The sequence below is a fragment of the Protopterus annectens genome, chromosome 1.part1, assembly GCF_019279795.1.
Source record: "Protopterus annectens isolate FY-2018-M chromosome 1.part1, PAN1.0, whole genome shotgun sequence".
In the NCBI taxonomy this organism is placed as follows: Eukaryota; Metazoa; Chordata; order Ceratodontiformes; family Protopteridae; genus Protopterus; species Protopterus annectens.
The window spans coordinates 12754483-12778618 of record NC_056726.1 but is presented as its reverse complement, the minus strand read 5'-3'; the positions used below and the strand labels follow the sequence as shown (position 1 = coordinate 12778618).

Here is a 24136-nt window from a genome sequence, read left to right as displayed (position 1 = left end):
CTGAGTAGAAAAAAGACCCACTCAATACCCAACTTGTGGGGAATGACTGTATATAAGTCTTTAACGTCAATGGTTAAGAAATTAAAATCATCAATGAAAACTAATTGGTTGATGTTTTCAAGAAAAGACCACGAGTCCTTGCATATCTGGTGTTCATCCACTAGAAACTTTTTTAAAATATTGCCAACAGGTTTTGCACAGGAATAGGTGATAGAATTCCTACCATCCACTACAGGATGCAAAGGTGGATTTTTAAGTCTTTGTGGACTTTGTGGATACCAAATATTACTGGGACTAGGGGGGCTGGCATCAGGAGATAGTTTAACTCAATACTCACTCAAGCCTCTATAAACAAATCGTTAATATAAGTCTTTCAGAGAAACTGTTTGTAACTGTCAGAGCATAACATTTCTAACATATGTGCATTACAGTTCTCACAATCCATAAATACCAAACCCCCTCCCTTATCTGGTTTCATAACGTGAACCTCACACATTTTAAGAGTTTGCAATGCTTCATCTGTACTAAAACTGCAAAATCCAGTCAACCTATTCCTGTTATCCAACAACTGTCTAATTCGTAAACACGTTCAAACCTGTTTAAAACTGGATGCAAAGGTGGGTTATACACACTAGGTATCCTATATTCCACAGTATTAAATGTTTGACCATTAAATAAAAAAATTCAGATTAATCTTACGAACAGATAATTTGAGGTCCACAAGAGTTCTGGCAATTTCCCCATGACAAAAAGGGACAAATGTTAACCCTTTTGCTAATAAGTCAGCCAAAAAGTTGTCCACTGTAAAAGAAGAGTAATTAAAGATGTTAAAATCACCTTGAGTGTTCTTTATTATCTTTAGGGTGCTAGTACTCCCCTCTAAACCTGGTAAATTAGTGTCCACTACACTGACCAAACCATTACAAGCAATTATCTTCTCTGTTGTTGTCATCCTCGAAGATTCCCCCTCTGCTGAATATTCATCGAATTGTTCTGATAGATGCGCCCCTGTCTGATTGGAAAATTTGATGTAATATTTAGATTAAAATCATTTCCACCAGGCCCAAAAGCTGATTAATTTGTTTGGTTCCTAAATCGTTCACAACAGCAGAGGGCTGGTTCATTAGTATCAAGTTCATGCCCACCATTTAAGTTGGGGATGCTCAGGGATTACATTTTCATGCGGATGACAGTAAAGTCCATCCGCCTCATCTTGGGTTGGCTCTCAAATTATTCCATTGCTGGGAAGGTGGAGGTTTTGGGTAAGCCACACCTTTCAAATAATCTGTATTGGCCCTTTCAAGTTTAAGTTTCGCAACCCCCAATTTACTAATGTGTGTGCCAATGCTTGTAAAAACCTGACCGCCGTCATATTTATACCAGACAAAGTCTTTGTCCCTTCTAATCTGGTTGTCCAACTCATCAATCTCTTTTGCCAAGCTGTCCACCGTATGCTGGTAATGTTTGATGAAAAGCTCCAATAATTCGAGACAGGCTCAACCGTATCCAGTTCCTTCCATGCCCTAGATGATAATAGATCCACAAGGGGATCCATGGGAGGGGACACCTAGGAGGTTGAGGGTCCTGTGCCAACTGCCTACATGAATACTGACTAATCCAGGTTGGGCTTTTGGGTAGACCACCCACTCTACTGACACAGGATCTCCATGATGTCTCCAAAGGAGACATCCCCAGGAGTGATCAAGGAAAGCCCTCCCCTTCCTCCAAGTTGGTATTGTCTATAAGAGACTATGGCGGGGAGTCCAAGTGCCTCCTCCTGCACGTGTGCTTCTGAGGGGGCTCCTCAGGGGAGAATTCTGGGAGGACACGGAAGCCTCAGGAAGTTCCTATGTGGGAACCTACTGGGGAGAAGTGGCAACAGGCTGTCCCTGAAGGAACAGGATGGCAGACTCTGGCCCAAAAAGAGAGGGAGCCAGAACGGACTCCAAGGAGGAAAGTGTCAGAGTTCTCAAGGAAGCCAAGAGAACCTTCTCCACCACACTGAAGGCAGAAGGTGAGCAGATCCCCAAAGTCAGAATGGCCTGGGCTGGATCCACTACTCCCTGCTCAGAGAGAGAAACCAGAGCTGAGCCTCCTGATGTCGAGACTCCAAGAGGAAGGGATGATTCCGAAAGCCTTGAAGTTGATGCCATCCCCTTTGATCAGACGCTGAGGTTTCGACTCCGAGAGTCGGTTGGCTCCAAAAAAGTCAGAGCCAAACCATTCAGGGCAACTGTTAGTGTTGAGTTACCCGGGATCATCAGTGCCGACTCCTCGACACCAAGGAACCTCGAACCCAAAGACTCTGAAACTGGGAGTTGGACCATAGAAGGAGGAACTTGGTGAAAGGAGGACTATATGCCTCCGGCTCCAGAGGAGGATGGAGCAGGCAGGACTCCCAAATTAATCTGGGTCCAAATGCATTTCCACATCATATTGTCCACCTCGGCTTCAGACAGAGTCTGAGAGGACCGGATGGAAGATGCCACCAACCCAGGCTTGGAGTGGCGCTGGGAGAAAGCAGAGAGATGAGCTCGAGCCCGAGTGACTTCCAGCTCCAGTGAGAAATGAGGCGACCAGAGTCAAAGGGAGACTAGGCACAGATCCGGGCGGGACTTGGCCGGGGGTTCGGCTGAGGAAGAGCGGTCTGGGGGGGGGGGCACTTCCTGGGCTGATCCCTTTTCTTATGTCGAGCCTTTCCTCATCCCCGGCCTTCTTGGCAGGAAGTTCAGTCCCAGAAGCCAGGGCAGGAGAAGATGAAGTAGAGGCCTCTGAAGCAGGAGGAAGGAAGCCTTTCAGGATGATTTTGTTCCTCCTGTCGATAAATGCGCAGGGGTTGAAGCCTGCACAGATCAAACAGGAAATATCTAAGTGAGGCACCCCCAATAAACCACTCACAGAGTGTGGGCATCAAATGGGAAAGCTTATGCTCACACTCCGCACATTTCCTAAAGCCAGGGTTTGGTGTTTTGGCCATGTCCAAACAGGAACAAATAGACACACGCTACACTAAGAAAAAAGGGGAAAGAAAGAAGAAATAGTTTTTTTTTTTTTTTTTTTATACAGAAGCGATGCCTGAGTGCAAGGGTAGCGTAGGGAAGTTAGAAATTAGTAGAAAGTAGTAGAAAATAGAGATGGAAGACCCAAATCGAAACACTTACTCACTGAAGAAACTTGGAGCTACAGACCATGCTGCTCTTTGAACGAGTGGCAAATGAGATCTGAGGAGAGGAGGGAGACAGGGGCATTACGCGTAGGGGAGGAGTTTGCAGCTTGGATCCAAAGCTGAAGTACGTAGCCGAGTTGGATCCATGCCGGATCCGAGTCCCTCAGGTTGAAAATCAAATGCAAACAACTTCCGATCAATATGTTATACTGAAAGACGGGTCGAACATATGTTAAGAGCAACCTCAAAAGACCGTTATTAGTTCTTGCTGTAAAGTTCTTAAAAATTAATCCAATAAAATTTAAATGTCATAGCTTTAACTTTTAAGGCATTAATCCTATACTTAAAATTACTACATATAATAATACCAAAACCCTTGCATTCAACTTCTGCAAATTGTCTTGTAAATCGTGGGGACCTAAGTTTATTTTATATATTCAACCACCGGTTTCCCAAAATGAAAAGGAGCCCATTTATTCTTAACTTTTAGTACAGCTAAGTCTAACCATTCAGACACAAAACACATCCAAGTGTTGAAGTGGTCAATCTTCTTTGTCAATGTAATAACACAACCTAGTTTAAGTTCTTTTTAAGACTGCAAAAACACAAGAGTACACACAAAAAAGGCTAGCTAAGTATTTCCATAATACATGCCTTACTTCAGCTGATAGAGGTTCCGAAAGAATTTGTAACTTCACTTGGCTGGGAAGGGAAATGGTAACTTAAACTGTACAGGTGTGACCTGTTTGGCACTGTCTTGCTGAACATGGCACTGTATAGATGTATGGCTGCTGAAAAATAATGTCTGCTAACGTACATCAAAGATTGTATACATTTGTTGTAAAGTTGTTGAATGTATTTGTATTCTTTCGTAGGCCAAGAAGTTAAATAAAAATGAAAGGGAAAAATACTGTTTGTGCAACATGTGATTTTTTTTTTAGAAGATATACCTGAAATACTAACAAAATGTATATGTTCCCCCAATAATTCAGTTTATCATACTAAACTAACTGGAGCTAAACAATTGGGTAGCTTAAATTTATCAGCCTTGACTTCTTACTACCTAGTTATCAGATCGAGTATGTTACTGAATGCCATCAAATACAAACAGCACTGCTATATTCCACTCTGAACATGCCTTTGCACAAATCAGCTGCATCACACAATGTAACAGTTACCCATCCTCCTTCCTGACAGGAAAAATGTTAGTAGACTTAAAAGTCCATAATGTCTTTATTAATATAGCATTGCTATTTTACAGACTGGTAAAATTCTTAGATTTTAAGGACTTTTCATAAATTCTCTAACCTATTCACTGCAATTCCAATATTCTCTTGCAGGATAAAATTACTAACTTGTCTCAGTTCCCACTGCTATAAGGAATGGCCTGGGACTTCATCTCAAATAAGTTCAACTTGGTTTCAAAACAATTTTTTTCTATCTCCTCAGGAGTGATTCAGCAACAATAAATATGTGCTTAACAATTAAATCTAAATCCTCACATGCCCACTTGATAATGAGAAGGCAACACATTTTAAACTGTTAAACAAAGCTCAAACTTCAAAGGAAACTTTTTGTAAATCATATGCACGCATCAGAAATGATAAATTAAATAACTGTTTTTCTCCTCTCTCTGGTTGCCTTACTATGCAATCTTACAAGACACCTCAATATAACAGAATGCATGGACAACTGTGATCAGCTGTAAATCATTTAAAAAACTCAACAGAAAAGCTTCACACTTTCCAAATCTCTCTGCAATGCTTAATGCATGTCATGCAGATTTAGCTGACATTTTATTGGGACTGTATCAAATCCAAATTAATATGGAATTCTCTAAAACAAAAACTCAATTTAACTGGTATTTAAAAAAAATCATTTAACTTGGAGAAATGACTACTCTGTACATCTCTCTACAAAAGCTGGATGGAAATCATACTTGGATTTATGCCATCCTGTTTGTCCTTGTCAATTCTACATTATAATTAACCAAATCAATCTGAACAGCATGAACTAGTAAAGTTTTACAGAAAAGGCCAATATATATAAAAAGCTGCAAAATACTTCCAAACATGCACACAAAGCTTCACATTTCATAAAAAAATTGAAAAATAATTTAATGGATATTAACCTAACTTGACATTCAGATTAAAAAATACTTAAGAAATGTGAAACGGCATTGTGATGGTCAATTTGGAAGGACAGAGACTAGCCTTGTCTTTTCATCATTTAGATTTAGCAGGACATTTTATATGAGAAGGAAATGGGGGATGAATAAAGAGTGACTTTTCAAATCTAATTACAACAGAGCTTCAAAAACATATGGATAGAATGTCTTGGAAATTGCTGTATTGTGTGTCAGTTGGCACAAGATGGAAGCAACATCAGAGTTTGAAAGATGCAAATTTTGTTCTTTAGTGTAGGCAAGATCTTGAACTTGTAGTCACCATCAGGTGCAAGAAAAGGGACAGCATATGGATTGAGTTTTAACGAATATATATAGTTGCACCAGATTTTGATCCAGGTTGAGTACCAAGTTTCAGCAGAGAGTTCATAGCAGGCTATTTGAATTAAACGGCTAGCATTAATGATGTCGTAATATAAATTAAAATCCGGGAGACTTAAACCAACTTTGTTCTTTGGGGTAATTAGATTCCTGTATGATATTCTAGTTGATTTAGGGAACCATAAAAACTTTGAGATTGTGGTTTCCATTTTTCTGAAAAAAATTTCTGGAACGTTTAAGAAGATGGAGTTAAGATGAAAAAGGATTCTAGGCAAAATATTCATTTTAATGATAGCAGATTTTGATAGCAAAGAAAGATTGATGTTTTTCCATCTAGTTAGATTGTTATTTATCTGATCCCAGATTCTATATAGGTTTGCTTTTATTAGTTCTTGGTGAGGGTGTGTGAAATTGATTCCTAGGTATTTAATTGTACATTTGAGAGGAATGTCAGACAGGGGGAAGTAATATTCTAAATGGTTTGCAGGGTTTAATGGAAAAATAGATGATTTAGCAGGGTTTAATTTATAATTAGCAGCCTCAGCAAAAAGATTAATAGAATTTCGAATTTTATGAAGATCGGTGTTGGGAAGCTCAAAATAGATGTTTAGGTCATCTGCAAATGCAGAATAATTTATATCAATGTTGAAGACTTTTGGGATATGGTGATAAGTCTTTTGTTTAACCCAGAGAAGGAAAGGTTCCAGATATAAATTAAAAAGATAAGGTGAGAGTGGGCAACCCTGCCTAGTGCCATTGGTAATTTTAATAGGGCATGATAAAGTTTTATTTATATACAGGGAAGTAGAGGCATTGTTATAAAGCATCTTAATAGTGTTGATAATCAGATCAGGAAAGTTAAAGAATTTCATGGTTAGGTAAAGGAAGTTTAGATCAACGTTATCAAAGGCTTTGGTAGCATCAAGGGTGAGTGCATAACACGGGTGGTTATCACTTTTTAGAAACAACATTAATGTGTTTAATAAGAGTACTGTCGCACAGCTGCCTCTGTTTCATAAATCCCAACTGTTCAGGAGAAATGACTGTAGCTATAACTTTCTGAATTCTATTAGCAAAAATGGTAGATAAGATTTTGATGTCAACGTTAATAAGGGCGATGGGCCTATAGCAGAGAGGGTTGGACTTGTCAGAGTTTGGTTTTGGGATGAATATTGTTTTTGAATTGTTCCTATACTTATCAGTAATCCATTTCGAGATGATATAATTATACATAGCAAGGAGAGTTTTAAAAAGGTGACGACTAAAATTTTTATAAAATTCTCCTGTAAAGCCATCATGACCTGGCGCCTTATTTGGTTTAAGCTTTTTAATAACTAGTATTATTTCATTCAGTGTTATGGGGCTGTTTAGAAGGGTGTTTAGCACGAAGGATAATTTTGAAACAGATAGCTCATTTAGGAATTTTTTGTGCATTTCATTTTGGGTCTGGTTTTGGGGATTATAGATTTCAGTGAAGATGTTTGCAAAAGAGTTAACATCTTCATTACTGTATAAGTTTTTCCCTTTGTATTTTATTTCATTAATATAGTTTGGTCCCTCTTTGATGTTTATGAGTCCAGCTAGTGTTCTGGAGGGGGTATGGGCCCATTCCGAATATCTGTGAAGGAGTTTGAGTTCTACCAAGGATTGATTTTGTAAGTGAAATGAGTAAATTTGTTTTGTATCACATGTAATTTCTTTTCCAGTTCAGGAGAAAAATCCTTTTGTAGTTGTGCATCAGTCATCTTTTGCTCATTGTTGAGGTTACTGATGTACAATTTCTCTTTTTTTTTTTTTTTTTTTTTTTTTTATAATAAGATGATTTTTGTATGGGTATTCCTCTGATGACCGCTTTGGCCGTAGCCCATTGGATATCTAAGGGGATGGTGGATGAACAAGATTCTGCATCAAATTGTTTCAGATAATCATTAATTTCCTGCAGAACATCTTCTTTTTTAAGAATGTTACTGTTTAGTGACCAAGTGGGACTACTACCATTGCGATTCAGGTGGTGAGTGGGATTAATACAAAGTGAGACATTCGAGTGGTCGGATATACATCTAGCCTCAAGGGCAAAGTTTGTAATTTTGTTTGAAAAGATATCAGAGACCAAAAAATAATCAATTTTGGACCAGACTTTATGCGAAGCCGAATAAAACGTGAATTTATTTAGCTCTCTGTCATGGTCAAATATTAAAAAAGGGTTAACTAAGTTGAAGCTATTTATCAAATCCTGAATAGATGCAGTTACTTGCGAGGGCTGTTTCCTGTTTTTATCTGAACTATCATTCAAGGGGTCCATGAGTGCATTCCAGTCACCACCAATAATGAAAAGATGATTAGGAAATTGAAGTAATAGATTATGTATTTCATAGAAGAATAAGTGCTGGTTTGTACAAGGGCTATATAGGTTTAAGAAAAGTAAAGGGGATTTTACCTGAGGGTAAGAGCAGGAAAATAAACACCATCTACCATTCAGGTCAAATTTAGTATTTAGCACTTCACCAGGAAAGGATTTTTTAATTGTTATTACAGTGCCTTTTGATGCAAGACTATTCCCTGCTGATATCACAAATTTAATCCAATTTCTTTTTTTAATATTATCTCATTGAACATTTGTCATATGGGTCTCCTGTAGAAAGAAGATGTTGGATTTATCCTGAAAAATCAGGTGCATAACTAGTTTCTTTTTATTGATTTCTTGAAGCCCATTTACATTCCAGGAATTCACACTAATCATCATAATTAGATTCAAAACGCAGATATACGCTAGGATATACTAAGAAAAAAGCCCTACCAGGGACGATGCAATGAATAAACACTTTTTATATATGACAGAAAGTGTAATGTGGTAGTAAATCGTATTCTGGCATCCATGCTCCTTACCATAATCCCCGTGCCTACCCACCTGTCTCCCTGAGTCATTTTTGAAAAAGTTTTACATAGATACAAGTGATCTGTTTTTAAATATTTTCCCTTATGAAGAATAATACAAGAACATAGCAGGGAGACATAAAAACTAACATCAATAGTCCAAGCGCCAACAAACATTGGACAACTACACCATCATGCCACTCCCCAAAATGTTAAGGAATATTGAAAAACATATGTACATAGAATGGACAGTTAAAGGCAAAGTGACTTTCGAGTTAGGAGTTAAAGGAGATAAAACAATACCACCATAAGAACATAATACATACAGCATTTTTTTAGATTACTGACCTCGAAAATTTTCATGCAAATAGGCAAGTGAGGTTGGAGTAATATAGACAATAAAAGTTACTAAGCAATTGAAACCAACACAATTTATAACCAGAGCTGCTATTAACCATTATAGCAGATAGTAAGGCAGGTTCTATTTATAACTGGCATAGCAGTAAGTACCATCATAACCTAATACTATATTTTGGTCTCCTGTCTGGAGAAGGGACAGTCAACTTAGATAAGCTCTAACTGAGCATACTGCTCTAAAGGGAGGTTAATGAAGGGGGTAATTATAACAAGAAAAAATTACAGGTTAAATATATACATCAACAAACAGAATAGCTCTGAGTAATGTAAATACATTTTTTACCTATCTAGATATCTAGCTGGGTTTACTAAATATGCATTACACACAAAATTACATAACAATTGGATTAAAGAAGGAAAGACAGAAACAAGAGCATTAATTGACAACCTAAGCAGATGATTGGATTTTCACTAAATGCAGTTCACAATAAACTACATAACTCACATATCATCACTAACCAATAAAAAAACACAGTTTAGCCAGCCTTTTTAGCAAGCAAGCAAGTTTTAGCAAGCCAGCTAATTAAACCAAGCACAAGCATACAGCATATCAAGCTCACTAGCTCTGTAGATCCACCTTCATTGAGAGAAAGATCAAGCCATCCATATCCTGCACTTTCAGTATAGAATTAAAACATCATGATTCATGAATCGTGATTGAATCATGGTGAAAGTAGTCAAAATGCTAATTTGTGTTACCATGCAACAACAGATAAATTTCAAACTTGAAGACATATTTTCAGTAAAGGTAGCACAGCTGTGAAGCAGACTAATGGATTACTAAACAGGCAATTGTCTTTAGCTGTCTTTAAATAACTTTTGACAATTGCATAGGCTTTTTATTTTACTCACAGAATCTGAGTTTGTATCACAAACACTTTCATAATGAGCACTTAAACACACACCTAAATACTAAATAGAAAACTAAATGTGAACACATAAAATATTGTTTTTGAAAAACTGAAAGGCACAGAAAAGCATGTCTAAGTATGGCATTGTAGTTTTGCAACATGACTAGCAGATGGCAGCTACTATACAGTTTGATATGAAAGACTTCTGACAAAGTGATGTATTTGTATTGCTAGAAAAAAACTATATTGTAATAAATTCATTACTTGAACATAAGATTAGGCTGCTGAATAACCCTGATCAGAGTCTTTTATAGTCCATTTAAATTACCCCCATCCTGAAGTGTCCAGAAAGTGTTGTTTTAGATCCATTTCTTCTTCCCTAAGCTCTAATTCATGATATTAGCATTTCCAGAAATGCACTGTTTCATCTTCTTCTGTTGCGACCTCCGACCAAGTGATGTCATCGGCTGATGTTCCTGTTGCATCCTGGGTAATGGAATGTTGAAACGGCCCTGGGAGCTTAGAGAACCCTTGTGGAGCTCTAAATAAGGCCTCAACAGGCCACAGGGAGCCTCGTGCACTGATACAAACGGACCAACATATTGCTGAAGAGCTAGAAAGGAAAATAAAAACAAGAAGAAAGCCAGGACATCCAGATGATGGTAAAAATAAGCTGAGAAGATGACAGGATAAGTTAGAATCAGTTAGCAGTGTTATAAAGCCAGCAGAGATAGGTTTTTGTAGGTGTAATCATCTTGGTTATACTATTTGTTAGTCTTAACAGTAATTCATAGCTTTTAAGCATATACTGTATTATCTTGATTATATTATTTTACTAGCTTTAACAGTATAGCTAGTTAAGCAGGTAGTTCCTTGAAAGTTTGCATAAAATCTTTTTTTGCTTAAACTGCAGAGTGTATTAGGAACTTCTGATCCCCATAGCTGAAGGAGAGGATGGCTGGGTATTTCATCTGGAAGCGTAATTTTTTTTGATTAACAAAGCACAAAAAGGAGCTAGAGCTTGTCTTTGAGCCTTAATGGGCTGGGGTAAATCCTGTGCTATTGTAATCCTGTGACCTCTCCATGAAACGTTACTTTTCTTTTTTGCAGCCATGAGGAGTGTGGTAACATGTGCAGCATTTAGTAGCCTTGCATAAATCTTTATTTATTTATTTATTTATTTATTTATTTTTTATTTATTTACATTTGTTGACCGGGCTAGTCTAGCTGGATACATATCCCTTTTCAGTAGAGGCCCGAGGAGAAAAGCTCCAACATGAGTGAATTAATACATTCAAAATATTCTAAAAATGACTAGTTTCACATTACATAATAAGACATGATAAGAAAAGATTAATAAATTGTGAACAATGTAAGGTTTCATTAGAGTAGAAGTAAGAAATAAACAAGTCTTAATGCTTTAGTAGGGTTCATGTGAAGTCAATCAAAATCTAAAGCATTAGAACATTAGCAAAACTATTTAGTAGTGCTGTTCATAAGATATGGGGGGGGGTAATTGTTAAGGAAGCAGGAGAAAAAGAAACAGGGGAGGGGAGAGAAGAAAAGTAGATTCAATCAGGCTTTGAGCAGGGGCAAAGCCAATGTATTTTAAGGTGGTCTCTAAGGTGTTTTTTAAATATTAGAGAGGATGAGAGTGAGGTGAGTGTATTAGGAAGTTTGTTCCAGATTCTACCCACAACACTGGAGAAGAGGGAATCGCCTGCTTTGTTATTAGAAGGGTTGCTGGCAATAAGTAGCTTATTAGCTGAGCGTAGTGTTGAAAGATTTTTATAAGGGGAGATCAGATTAGTGAGGATGGGAGTATTAGTAGGATGGTGCAGGATTTTTGTGCAATCACAAGTTGATTGTATTGTAGTTGATTTTGTAGTTCTAACCATTTGAGTTGTTTAAGGTTGAGGCAGTGATGGGTTCTGTAATGGAGAGCCAGTGGCAAATCTGGTTATGTTATTGTAGCTAGTTTCAAGTTTGGTGAGATTATGCTTTGATAGATTGGTGTAAATGGCAGATGCATAGAATAGGGTGGAAGTAAGATGAGTCTGGGCAATGGATTTCTTAGCTAGTGGTGTAAGGAAGGGTTTTATTCTATACAGGGAGCCTAATTTTTTATTAACAGTTTTTATAATATTATTAACATGGGCATCAAAGCTGAGATTATGGTCAATAGTTATATCAAGTAGTTGAGCAGTAGAATCAGGGGAAATGCAGGTTCCATTGTCAGAGGTAATAGTGAAGTGGAAATGAGGAGATTTTATGGTGGGAGTAAAGAGTAGTAGCTTAGTTTCTTGGGGTTAAGAAGAAGGCAGCGTTGGGTGAACCATTTTTCAACTGTGTTAAATACATTTTGTGTAAGGGTGTGGAGAGAGGAAGAAGACTTGGCAGTACAGATAAGAGTAGAGTCATCAGCGTATTGTATACAGGTGGATTGTGGAAAAACAGTATGGAGATCATTAATAACGATGGAGAAAAGAAGAGGGCCTAGGATAGAACCTTGAGGAACTCCAGTGCTCACTGGGAGGTGTGTGGATAGATTATTGTCCCAGAGTACTGATTGTTGTCTATTTTCCAGATAGGCTTTGAACCAAAGGATTGCTTGTGGGTCAAGAGATTGGGCTTTTAGCACATTAATAAGTAGGTGGTGATTGACCATATCAAAGGCTTTGGAAAGGTCAATAAATAGAGCAGCTGAGAGACAGTTATTGTTACGATTCCTATTTATGCAATCAGTAAAAGTTAAAAGGGCAGAAGTAGTGCTATGAAAGGGCCTAAATCTGTGTTGGCAGTTAGAAAGCAAGTTGTTTTGGAGAAGATGCTGGAGTAGCTGATGGTGACTACATTTTTCCATAATTCTGGCTAGTGGGGAGAGTAGAGCAATAGGACGGTAGTTGGAAATTTCAGTAGATTTACCTCCTTTGTGCAAAGGGATTATATGAGAGAATTTCCATATAGAGGGGATGTAGGCTTCAGAGATGGATCTGTTTATCAGGATAGAAACAGGGTATGCTATGGCTTTGGCTGCAATTTGAAGGTATTCTGCTGGGAGGCAATCAGCCGAGGGAGTGCAGGGTTTGAGTTTTTGAAGGAGTTTGCAGATAAAGGAGGTTGGTACAGGTTGCAAATGAAGGGAGGGAATGGGACTGTTAGTGTGTTGTGTAGGAGTGGGGGTCATGGGAACTAGAGTTTGAGTTAAAGTTTGAATAGCTTCAATGAAGTAATTGTTAAAGGCATTAGCTATTTGCAGAGGATTACTATTGGGAATAGAGCAGGGGGAAGGAGTTGTGGCATGTCCTGGTTTGAGAAGTTTATTAATGCCAGACCAGAATTTTTTAGGATTATTAGAGTGTGAATGTTGCAGGTGGGAGTAGTAGTTTTTTTTTATCTGAGATTATATCCTTTTTGACAGCATTTCTTAGTTGTTTAAAGTATATATGATCTACAGAGCTTTTAGAGGTTCTCCATCTTGCCCATATTTTGTTTCGTAGAAACATTTTTTCTTTGGTTTGTTTTGTGAGCCGGGGGCTATTTTTGTCCTGATTCTGGAGGAGCGGAAAGGAGCATGGTTATTTAGAATTTGAAGGAAAGTAGAATTAAAGTAAGAGATTGCTTCCTCTAGATTAAGTAGTTTTAGAGATGACCAGTTACATGCTTTTAGTTCATTAATAAAGTTCTCAGCTTGGAAGTGTTTTTTTAGAACGATAGGTGACAAATTTGTTCTTTTTTGGGCTATATTTCTTTTGTTTAGTGATAAAGGTTAAAATGTGATCACTAATGTCGTCAGGGAGAGAGCCTACCTTATAGGTATCTGGGTGACTATTTATAAGGATCCAGTCAAGAGTAGTTTCTTTGTTACTTGGTTTGTGGATCCTAGTGGGAAGTTTATTATTTGATTGAAACCAAATAGATTAATATGGGTGTTAGGGGTAGGGGAATTACATAAGGTCCAGTCTATATTAAAGTCGCCTAATACAATTGTTTCCTGTGGTAAATGGGTAGAAACGCTATTGAGAATGTTTTCTAGGGTGCTAATATTGTTTCCTGGAGGGATGTAAGAGCAGATTATATAGATTGCTTTAGAGCTGTTCATTTGGAGTTGGATAGTAAGGGTCTCAGCATTGGTATTTAAGGGCAGTGATACATCATAGAGTGAAACCAGAAGATCAGATTTGAACAAGATAGCTACACCGCCACCTTTTTTTGATGTACGGTCACATCTTAGGATGATATATCTAGGAGGGGTTATTTCTAGGTCATGAGTAGAAGGTTTTAGCCAAGTTTCTGTAAGACAAAGGATATCAAATGGATAAACCTGAAGGAGAGCATGCAATTGACTAATTTTGTTGTTAATGCTACGAATATTAAGATGTGCTATACTGAGGGAGTTCAGAGTTATTAAAGAAGAGGTGGCATTATTAAATGATGGATTCTGTAGATTGGTATTTGGTGGGGATGGGCCAGGATTGGGATGAATATCTCCACCTGTTAGAATGTTTATGGTTTGAATGGATGAAATCTTTAAGTATTTATAGTACTTGGGTGGGGTAAGCTTATTGGGGAGGTAAGAAACATGGGTGTTTCTATGGAACTTGGGAAGCAAATAGGCTGAAGTAGAGGTGATGTTGCTATGAAAAAGGCTGTGGGGATGTGTGATGGGGAGTGTTTGTAGATAGGTCACATTGTGCTTTAGAGTGTAGTGTTCATATGCAGTGAGTGAGTAGGTTAAGGATAAAAGTAAAAATAAGGAGGCCTAGGAACACCCTCATCTTGTGATCTTCGTAATGCTCTATGAGCTCTTTCAATAATGATTTCTTTAGCTAAGATTTTATTTTCAGTAATGTGTTCAAAAATCTCAGTTAGTATGACTGGTAGTTGTACTTGGTCAAACTTTTCTGGAATGCCACGTATTAGAATGTTGTTTCTCCTACTGCGTGCTTCCAAGTCTATTGTTTTTTGCTGTAAGTCACTAATAATTTTGTCAATTGTATTTACCTTGGTTTGTAAATCTTGTATTTGCTTTGATTTCTCTTTAGTTTTCTTGTCAATAAGATTAATTCTGGATGTAATTTGGTCTAGATTAGAACCAAATGAATTTAATTTGTCTGAGAATAATTTGAAATCTTCGTGCAACGGCTGTAATGCTGTTTTAAGGTCATCTAGTGAGAGAAAAGACGCACCTTTAGATTTAGCAGCTCCTTTATTTGAATCCTATGTTGATTTATTTATTCTCTGCCTCTTAGCGGTTACATGCTTTTCAGGTGACATTAGAGAAGATAGTTTGGTTTTAGAAAGTTCCAGTGTTGCCATTTCCTTTCTTGGATAGAGGGAGGCTTCTTTGTTCACCAGTGGCAGTGGGGAGCTTGGAGCAGGCTATCTGTTCCTGGAGGAGTGTTCCCAGCACAGGAATCTGGTAGTCTGTTGGCTGTTTTGGGCCAATTTCTAGCTCTTTCAAGTCCGCCTGTATAAAACCCGCTGTAGCTGCTTTTGCGTGATTTTGTGCATAGCGCTTCATCGAGCAGCGCCGCTTATTTGGGTTTGAGCCTTGGAACTGATCTAGTTCTCATAATAAACACCCTATTCCTATGCTAAAGCCTAGCACTTGCTCACTAAAGCAATTATATAAGTCAGCACTAAAAAATTAAAAGCACTACACCCTCACAAACTCCCTTGAGTAACTTGTTCCCCATTGGCCCTTTTTTCAATTATAAAGGAATTCCCAATACTATTCTAGCATGTCCAAAGGTCAGTTGTCAATCTCCTCTCCGGTCCAGCTGGTGAACCTGGGAATCTTGAGGCAATGTTACAACTGCCTAATGTACACAGACAACCCTCTCCTCCTCCCAACAAATTCCAACACATGTGAGAGATGCAACCATATAGCCAAACTGGAGGCTAAGCTCTCTCAACTCAGTACTGGCATAACCAGTCAGGAGGAGAAGGAAACCACACTCACTACAATTCCAGTCTCACATAGACCTACCACGACAGCAAACCAAACACATAAACACACAAAAACATACTTGGTGGCTCTAAATAAAAATCTGCCTAAGCAGCAAAGACCTCCAAAGCAGACACCCAAGCAACCGCTACCCCAAAACAAAACACATGCAACACATAGCTCAAAAAGCCAGTGTGCCGAACAGTCACAGCCCTTAAGGCTAAACAACACACCTGATACACTTGTAATAGGTGATTCTATCATCAGGCACACTGACGTCCCGCTCACCAGGCTGAACAAGGAGAAGGTCACGGTGAGCTACCTATCGGGTGCTAGGATCCGCCACATAACACAAGCACTCAGGTCACTCCAAGGCAAGTACAAATATGACTCAGTCATTGTCCATGCTGGTGTGAATGACCTGAGACGTACCTCCCTGGACTACATGAAGAGAGACATAGAGGAGCTCTCTGGGCATGTAGCCCAGGCCGGTATGACCCTGACCTTGAGTAGCATCTTACCCTCACCAAGAATGATGCCACAGTATGAAGACAAGATTATCAATTTCAACAATTGGCTTAAGTATTGGTGTCATTCAAAGGGGATCCAATGCCTGTCAGCCTGGGATGACATGCTCGACAAGCCACGATGCTTCGCTAGGGACGGCTTGCACCTGTCACCCTGGGCTTCGGATATTGGCAAAGGCTCTTGCTACCCCATAGTGCCTTTTTAGGCAAGGCTCAAAAGACAAACCCACCTCCATAGGTATTACAAAGGATAAGAAACTAAGAGTAATGCTACTCAACGCCAGAAGTCTAAACCTCAAGATGCACGCACTGAAACTCTCCTTAGCATGGAGAACATCGATATCTGTGCAGTAACAGAAACCTGGTTCAAGGCTCTCGAGAGCACCCCAGCACTACCAGGTTATACCTCATACCATGCTTTTCGGCCCCAAAACTTGGACCGAACCACAAAAGGAGGGGGAGTATCAATATTCGTCAAAGATACCCACACCTCCAGGTTGGTGGCACAGCACGAAGCATCAGAGACTATCCATGTGCAACTAACAGTGGGTAAAACTGCCTTCCAGTTTATAGCCTGCTACAGACCACCCTCCCAAACCCAGGAACTCCATTTGGCCTTCCTGAGAACACTGGAAAATATGAAGGTCTCTCCAAACACCATTATATTGGGTGACTTCAACTACCCAACCATAGACTGGGAGCATTACTCTAGCTCCAACACCCTAGCCCAAAGGTTCCTAGAATTTATAAACTCAAATGCTATGGAACAACTTGTTACCACTCCCACAAGAGGGGAAAACATACTGGACCTGATCATCACCAACATGGGGACTCTATGCTCCAGACCAGAAGTGTATCCCTCACTGGTAAGATCAGACCATAAACTAATCTCGCTGGATATTCACATCCCGACCCCACCCCATGCCCAGAAAACCACAGTGAAAAACTTGGCTAAAGCAAATTTCACACTCCTCAAAACCGAGGTGGAATCCTTCAAAGCCCCCGGGCCTCTGGATAATACGGCCCAGACCACAAAATCCTTTATAAACGCATTCTATGAACACCTTCAGGAATGCATGGATCATGCAATCCCAAATAAAACCAAGACCCAATCCTCCAAAGGCAGATGTCCTGTCTGGTGGACCCCAGCCATAAACAAACTATACAATAGAAGGAGGAAGCTACTACATGACAGAGCAAAATCCCAAAAGGGAAGGCATCTCTGATCAGTATTAGCAAAAAACTACGGGCACTCATAAAATCGCCTAAGGCCAGCTTCGAGAGAAAATTGCACAGGACACTAAGGATAATCACAAGGCTTTCTTTAGTTATGTTAGGAACCTGGGTGGGAATTCCCAGATATGCTCAGAATTAGTCCAAAATGACAAAAATACACCGAACCCACAGACATTGTCAACATCCTAGCTGTCAGGTTCAGCGCAAACTCCCCTCCCCACCAAAAGGGCTAATATCTATCCCAGCAGAGTGCTGCTCCTGACATCTCAGATGCTCAGGTAAGAGCTGCCCTCTCCAAAGCAAGAAACACAGCATCAATGGGACCAGACGGTGTCCCGGCTGCGTCCTACATGAACTCCAAGAAGAGCTAAACCCAAACCTAAAACTACTGTTCAATCTCAGCCTTACTACAGGATATGTACCCAAAGAGTGGCGTACAGCAACAGTGGTCCCTCTCCACAAAGGTGGTGCCTCAACGGATCCTGGAAACTATCGCCCATAAGTCTCACTAGCTTGGTCTGCAAAGCTATGGAAAGGATCATCATGGACCTTATAAATAAAGATATTGGGGACCTACAGACACTGGATCCTACCCAGTTCAGCTTTGTTAAGGGCAGATCCTGCCTCTTAAACCTGGTCAATTTCTTTGAAACAGTCACCAAGGCCATTGACAAGGGAAGGTGGTCCACACAGCCTACCTGGACCTCGCAAAAGCCTTCGATACAATACCCCACTCGGGCATTATAGATAAGCTCACCAGCTTAAATATAAACCCCTATGTCACTAGATGGGTTGCAAACTGGCTCAAGGACAGAACCCACATGGTTAGAATAGCTGGAGCCATGTCAGACTCCAAACCAGTTACAAGTGGCGTCCCACAAGGCTCAGTCTTGGGACCTCTCTTGTTCGGTATATATTTCTCGGAGGTACAGGCCAACATGGAAGGACTGTGGCTGACCAAGTTCGCAGATGACTGCAAACTGGGCACCATAATAGACTCTCCAGCTGACACAAGCATCCTCCAAAAGGGCCTCATAGAAACAGACAACTGTTGCCAGAGCCATGGCCTCAAGCTAAATGCCAAAACGTGTATAGTCATCCCCTTTGGCAAAAACAAAGTGCCCACAAATTACCACATAGGTGGTAATCCATTAAGTACAGAAGAAGTAATTAGGGACCTGGGGACCCAAGTTGATAGCAATCTCTCATTTGACAACCACGTGGCCAAAGTGGTTAGAAAACATTTTATATAGCCCACCTAATCATGAAGGGATTCACATCTAGATCAGGGGAGGTCATCGTGCCTCTTTACTCATCCCTCATCAGGCCCATAATTGAGTACAATGCCCCTTTTGGGATGTACCTTACCAGACACCTGCAACAACTGGAAAGACCCCAAAAGTACCTCACCAAGAGGATCAAGGGGCTCAAACAGATGCCGTATGCTGCCCGGTTAAAGAAACTCCAGCTCTACTCAGTGGCATACCGCCTGCTCAGAGGCGATCTGTGCCTGACTTATAAAGCCATGTCCAACCCGAATTAATGGACATGCTGCACCTCAGAAAATCCAAATCCCATCGAGCTACGCTCGAGGGACTTAAACCTCAGCACTGAAATAAATAGGACATGCTGGAGGGACAGATTCATAACCCAGAGGCTCCCTTCACTCTGGAATAAAATCCCAGTCCAGGTTAGGCAGAGTCCCTCATTGACTCTCTTCAAGAGGAATCTTGATGAGTGGATGGGAGATCGTAGGTTTACCCCGGGTATCACTTCTGTGTCACTGTTAGACAGAAGCGCAGTATACTAACCTCGAAAAAGGGCATAGCAAAATTAATTTAAAATGGGTGGCGAAAGCCATACACACTCTGGCTAGGCTTATAAATGCCCTAGGGCAGATAGCCTAGTATGAACCTATGAACCTAGAAGTTATAGCATCCATGGATTCTTGTTGGTTAGCCATCACTGGGTGAAAAAGTGTAGGTTTAGGCCACAAGGGAGTGACTTAAAGAATTCTCCTTTAACTTTTCCTGTTTAGAACTCAGAACTTCAGAGAAAATTATGTCACCATGTGGTTGCGGCCTTCAGCCAGTCACTAGAGGTAAGCCCTTGCAGAAAAATGACAAAATTTTACTTTTTAGACCAAAATGTTGCTATAGGTCTTTTCCATGAAGTGTAGTTTAGAAGAAATACTCCTTTCCTGTTCAATTCGGTGCCAGATGCAGGTTTTTTATGAGCGGATAGATTTGGCTGATACAGGAGCAGCAGAAAGTGTGTGTTCAGTGCTCGGCGGCCATCTTGAACTCAGATCATGTTGTAATTTATTGAATATCTGAACCATTTATTACTTACACGCTGCTCTGACTGTATAATGCTAATGTTCCAAATGATTTCTGTATGACTAACATTTCTACAAAGCTATACACTGATGTATATTCTACTGTTATTAAGTATCACTTGCTTGACATAACAAGAATGTAACTGGTTCTATAGCTTTTCTCCTATCTTCCACTTTAAATAAGCTCTGCCTAATTGCCTGTGCTTTGTTAACAAACAAAAACAAGCTAAAGTAGCTAAACAAAAGTACTATCTAGCATAAGAGTCAGGAAAAGAAACCTTCAAGTACTGAGCCTTGTTCAGTGGTAGGGGGACCCTGCAAATGGAATTGCCTAAGGCTGATTTTTAAGAAAACTTCACTTTCAAGAGATTTAAAATGCATTTCTTCATGTCTAAACTGACTGTCAAAAATTGCAGATTGGTCAAGACATAAGGGAAATAAAAAAGAGGTGGTAAGGAATTAGTCAATATGCCAGGCATCCTGCTAATGATAAATATGCATCCTCTGAATGTGTGAGGGAAGGTAAGTAAAAACTGGAGCTATGAATCTAGTGAAAACTCTTGTAGCCACACCGAAAGGAATAAAGTAACCTGGTAATAAGCTGAAACCATTCAGAACTTGAGACATCTCCTGGATGTGTGGTAAACTAGAAAAACAATGCATGCATGTGAATGTCTAGTGTCAATAAATAGGCAACCTTCTTCAGGAGGGGTAAAAGTGACTGAGTGCTGGAACTTCAATTGTTTTTGTTGCTATTGCCCGTTCGATTCTCAGTTAGAGCGTCTTCTGTGTAGCGACATGCGTGAATGGGCATTCCTTCGTTGAAGTGTGTGTTAGGTCCGGCAAGCCAGTACGTAAAAATCTACTGCCAATCATTAGCGGACCGGAGTTCCGCTGTGGCGACCCCTAACTGGGAAAAGCCGAAAGACACAAACAAACAAACAAACAAAAAACTGCGCTAATTAACTAGTTTCTTAAGTATGTGTATTTCCTCCTGATATTTTTCTGCTTCCAGTTTTATACAAAAAAAAAAACAACAATGCATGGAAAATTACTATAAAAGCAAAAATTAGATATTGTCTTACCGTGTGTATCATGAACTTACCTGACTCATGTGAAATGGAAAACAAAACAGAATCAGATCTAGTGTGCTCCTCTGCACTAGTACGCTGGAATCCTGCACAGATGTACTTACTGCTTCAACCTGTACAGCACACAGTACTTTGGTTAGCAACATAGATAAGCATTTCTTTTTAAATTATAAACACATTATCTGCTCATTCAAAATACAAATGCTATTGCAATGCCCTTAAAGCAATATGAAAAACTTGCACATCTCGTATAAACAGTACTTACAAACAATGACCAGAATTGTGTAGAGTTGTTACACAGTAAAAAAATGTCTATCAGAGCCCTATGCTATTTACAAATGTTAGGTTACTTTACTGCATACAGCATACCTGTAGGAGTCCAGGCATAAGGTAGGTATGCAAATATGGTCCCTTGATAACTTAAATGATTTACACCTATGAAGTTGATGAAATATATGGGACTACAAATGCAGAAGAAGCACATATGCAACATCCCAGATGTACAAGATGTCCCTGCATCAGTGACACTATGCTCAGCAGGCAGTGTCTGGGCAACAGTATCACAGTGAAAAATATGAAGGACTACATGAAGCCTGTAATCCAAAAGACATGCTTGAAGCTCACCCACAGGCAGCTGCAAGTTGCACAGTAAAAGTGCGTGAAAATAACGTTTGACTATGCCCCACAAAACTCAGTCACACAGCTTTAGACATTGGCAGCTACATCACTGCTGATCTTCTCATTATCATAGCAAGGGAAAGCATCCTATTCCATAGCCTTGGCACGGAGGATTGAAATTTTCAGGAATCACTCCTTGTTACCACTGCACAAGGAGGGGTGCATCACAACACCCTTAACTTCAAAGCATCAGTCCACCATATAGTAGCACTGACATAGGACAGTGTAGACCAATGATACCAGTAACACCCTCATTCTGTGATTAACTCACAGGACCCTTTAGACATGGTAAAACAGGGGCTAAATAAGAGGTTACCTTACTCTACTCTGCTTACTATACATAATAAAATTAAGAAACAAACGTCTCTCACTGGTTCATGAATTATCTGGCTATAGTGCAGAAAGGAGAAAAACTGAAAATAAACCCAAGTTAAGAACAATCAAAAAGCTAATGGGCAAAGCCTAATAAGTCACAATAAGACCATATAGTAATATTACTGCCCTCAGATGCAACTACACAAGTCCACATGCAGAAAGTCTACTTCAGTCTGGCAACATCAGTGATGAGGGTTGAACAGACAGTAAGGTGCAATTCCACCCTGCTTATTTTCATTAATGTGTTACCACATTGAGACGAGATCTAGCTTTATCCAGTCATTTCAGCACGATGGCTGGAATCATGCTGCCTTCTCTGAATCTTCTGTGGGATGTCTGAGTAATCCTCTCAATACTATAGTACAAGTGATTACCTGCAGCTATTCCAAAGGAGTTATGTTCTATAATGGGCAAAGAAGTGTTTCTAGTGCTTCATCTCCCATGCCTCTAACATTAAGCATGGCTGCAGACACTGCAGTATACACACACACACACACACACACACACACACACACACACACACACACACACACACACACACACACACACACACAATACTTTTCCTGCACTTCAAAGCAGTCTGCAAGAGGAGAAGCAGTATGCAAATAAGTAAAGAATGGATTCCTGTCTGTGATCCTCTGGGGCTACACAGTGTAATACCTACACTCTGTGTGTGTTCAGGCTGTTATTTGCAGAGGAGAGCTAAGTGAACGCAATCTGACATTACAGCAATTCTCTTTTAAGAGCCACCCTCCTTCCAGAATGCTGTACAGACATGGGTGTACACAATGTCTGTACTCCACCAAGTACAATCTTTGTGAATAAACTGGTCCAATAATACATCTTTCTATTTACAATCATCACTCGTCACTTCAGTGTATTTATAACTTATCCTGTTCCAGTTCCATAAAATTAAATATTTAACACTTTCAAAAAAACAGGTAAAATATTCTTATACAGAATCATACTTAGATGCAACATAATGTTCTGGGTCCTCCTTTTTTACCTGCCCAGCAAGAGCAAAGAAAAGGAAAACAAATGGCAAACAGAGCAACAGATGCAATGAGACAAAAAAAGTGTTCAAATAAACAAAATTACTCGAGGTGCTAGACAGCAGAGATCTTTTTAATGTAGTGCAGCCTAAATCCCAAAGATTATTTTCTCAGAATCTGACCTCTAAACAGGAAAGAATGGCAAAAAATGAATTAAGTTACTCATAATGAAAAATAAGACAAAACCGTTAACTATTAGCTGCCATCACATTAAAAGAAATTAACGAGCCATTATAACATTCCTTAAAGGACCACTACGTGTTTCTGCGTTTATTTCCTCCTTCACGAAATGTTTTTCTTCCCTATCTTTTTAAGAAATCAATTTAAAAATTGAGCAATCCTACAGTACATCGTTATTTTTTCAATTTCGGTTATCGCCCAATACTACAAGTCCGGTACTGTGAGCCATTTTCCAGTAAAAAATCCTCTCGCAGAGCTCTAACTAGCATATGGGCGCTGGAATGGCTCGGTAATAACGCCCTTCATTATTTTTTCACGTTTCACTGTTTCTATCAAAGGACCTCCCACAAACCACCTACCTTTCAGTCAGGAAACACCCCATAAATTACATATTCAGCAGGCTGAGCTGCTGCAGCCAATAAAAAGGCAATGCTGTTAATCTTTGGGAACTGTTCTATTCAGCTTTGTTGCAGGACGCATCTATTTCTTTGAGGAGTGCTATCGTGTTTTCGTGAGAAGCAACTGTTGTGCTACAAAGACCAAGGCTTTCTCTGTTTTTACAGGTAATTTTAACTTCTATTGTGCAAAATACTGATGCACTTACTGAAATAGTCTTTAAAGTGAAGGCGAGCAATGAAACAAGTAGCGATCGTAGTCCCTTAGTGCAATAGCTTGCAGATCTAAAAATATGGGACGTTTCTTGGGGAAATGATCTTGTTTTCATCTGTACAGCTTGTAATTTTTTTTCACGCTTTGATTATGTCTCAAGTAAAAGATCGCTAAATTATGTTGTCCAGTTATGGGTAGCTAAGAAATGCAAAGAGTTGTAGGCTTGTGACATTTTTTAATTCCAATGCTGGATATTAAGTTGTTTTAAGTTGTTTTTTCCAGTTTG

The 24136-nt window shown here is 39.4% G+C and overlaps 1 protein-coding gene across 1 annotated transcript in view; it reads right to left on the bottom strand.

Moving 5' to 3' along the window:
- Positions 1-24136, bottom strand: part of DOP1A (DOP1 leucine zipper like protein A) — a 2183138-nt gene that overhangs the window by 1410129 nt on the left and 748873 nt on the right. Inside the window, exon 6 of the mRNA XM_044073353.1 lies at positions 20971-21069. Within this exon, the coding sequence (XP_043929288.1) occupies positions 20971-21069 (99 nt within the window). The remainder of the gene's footprint in view (positions 1-20970; positions 21070-24136) is intronic.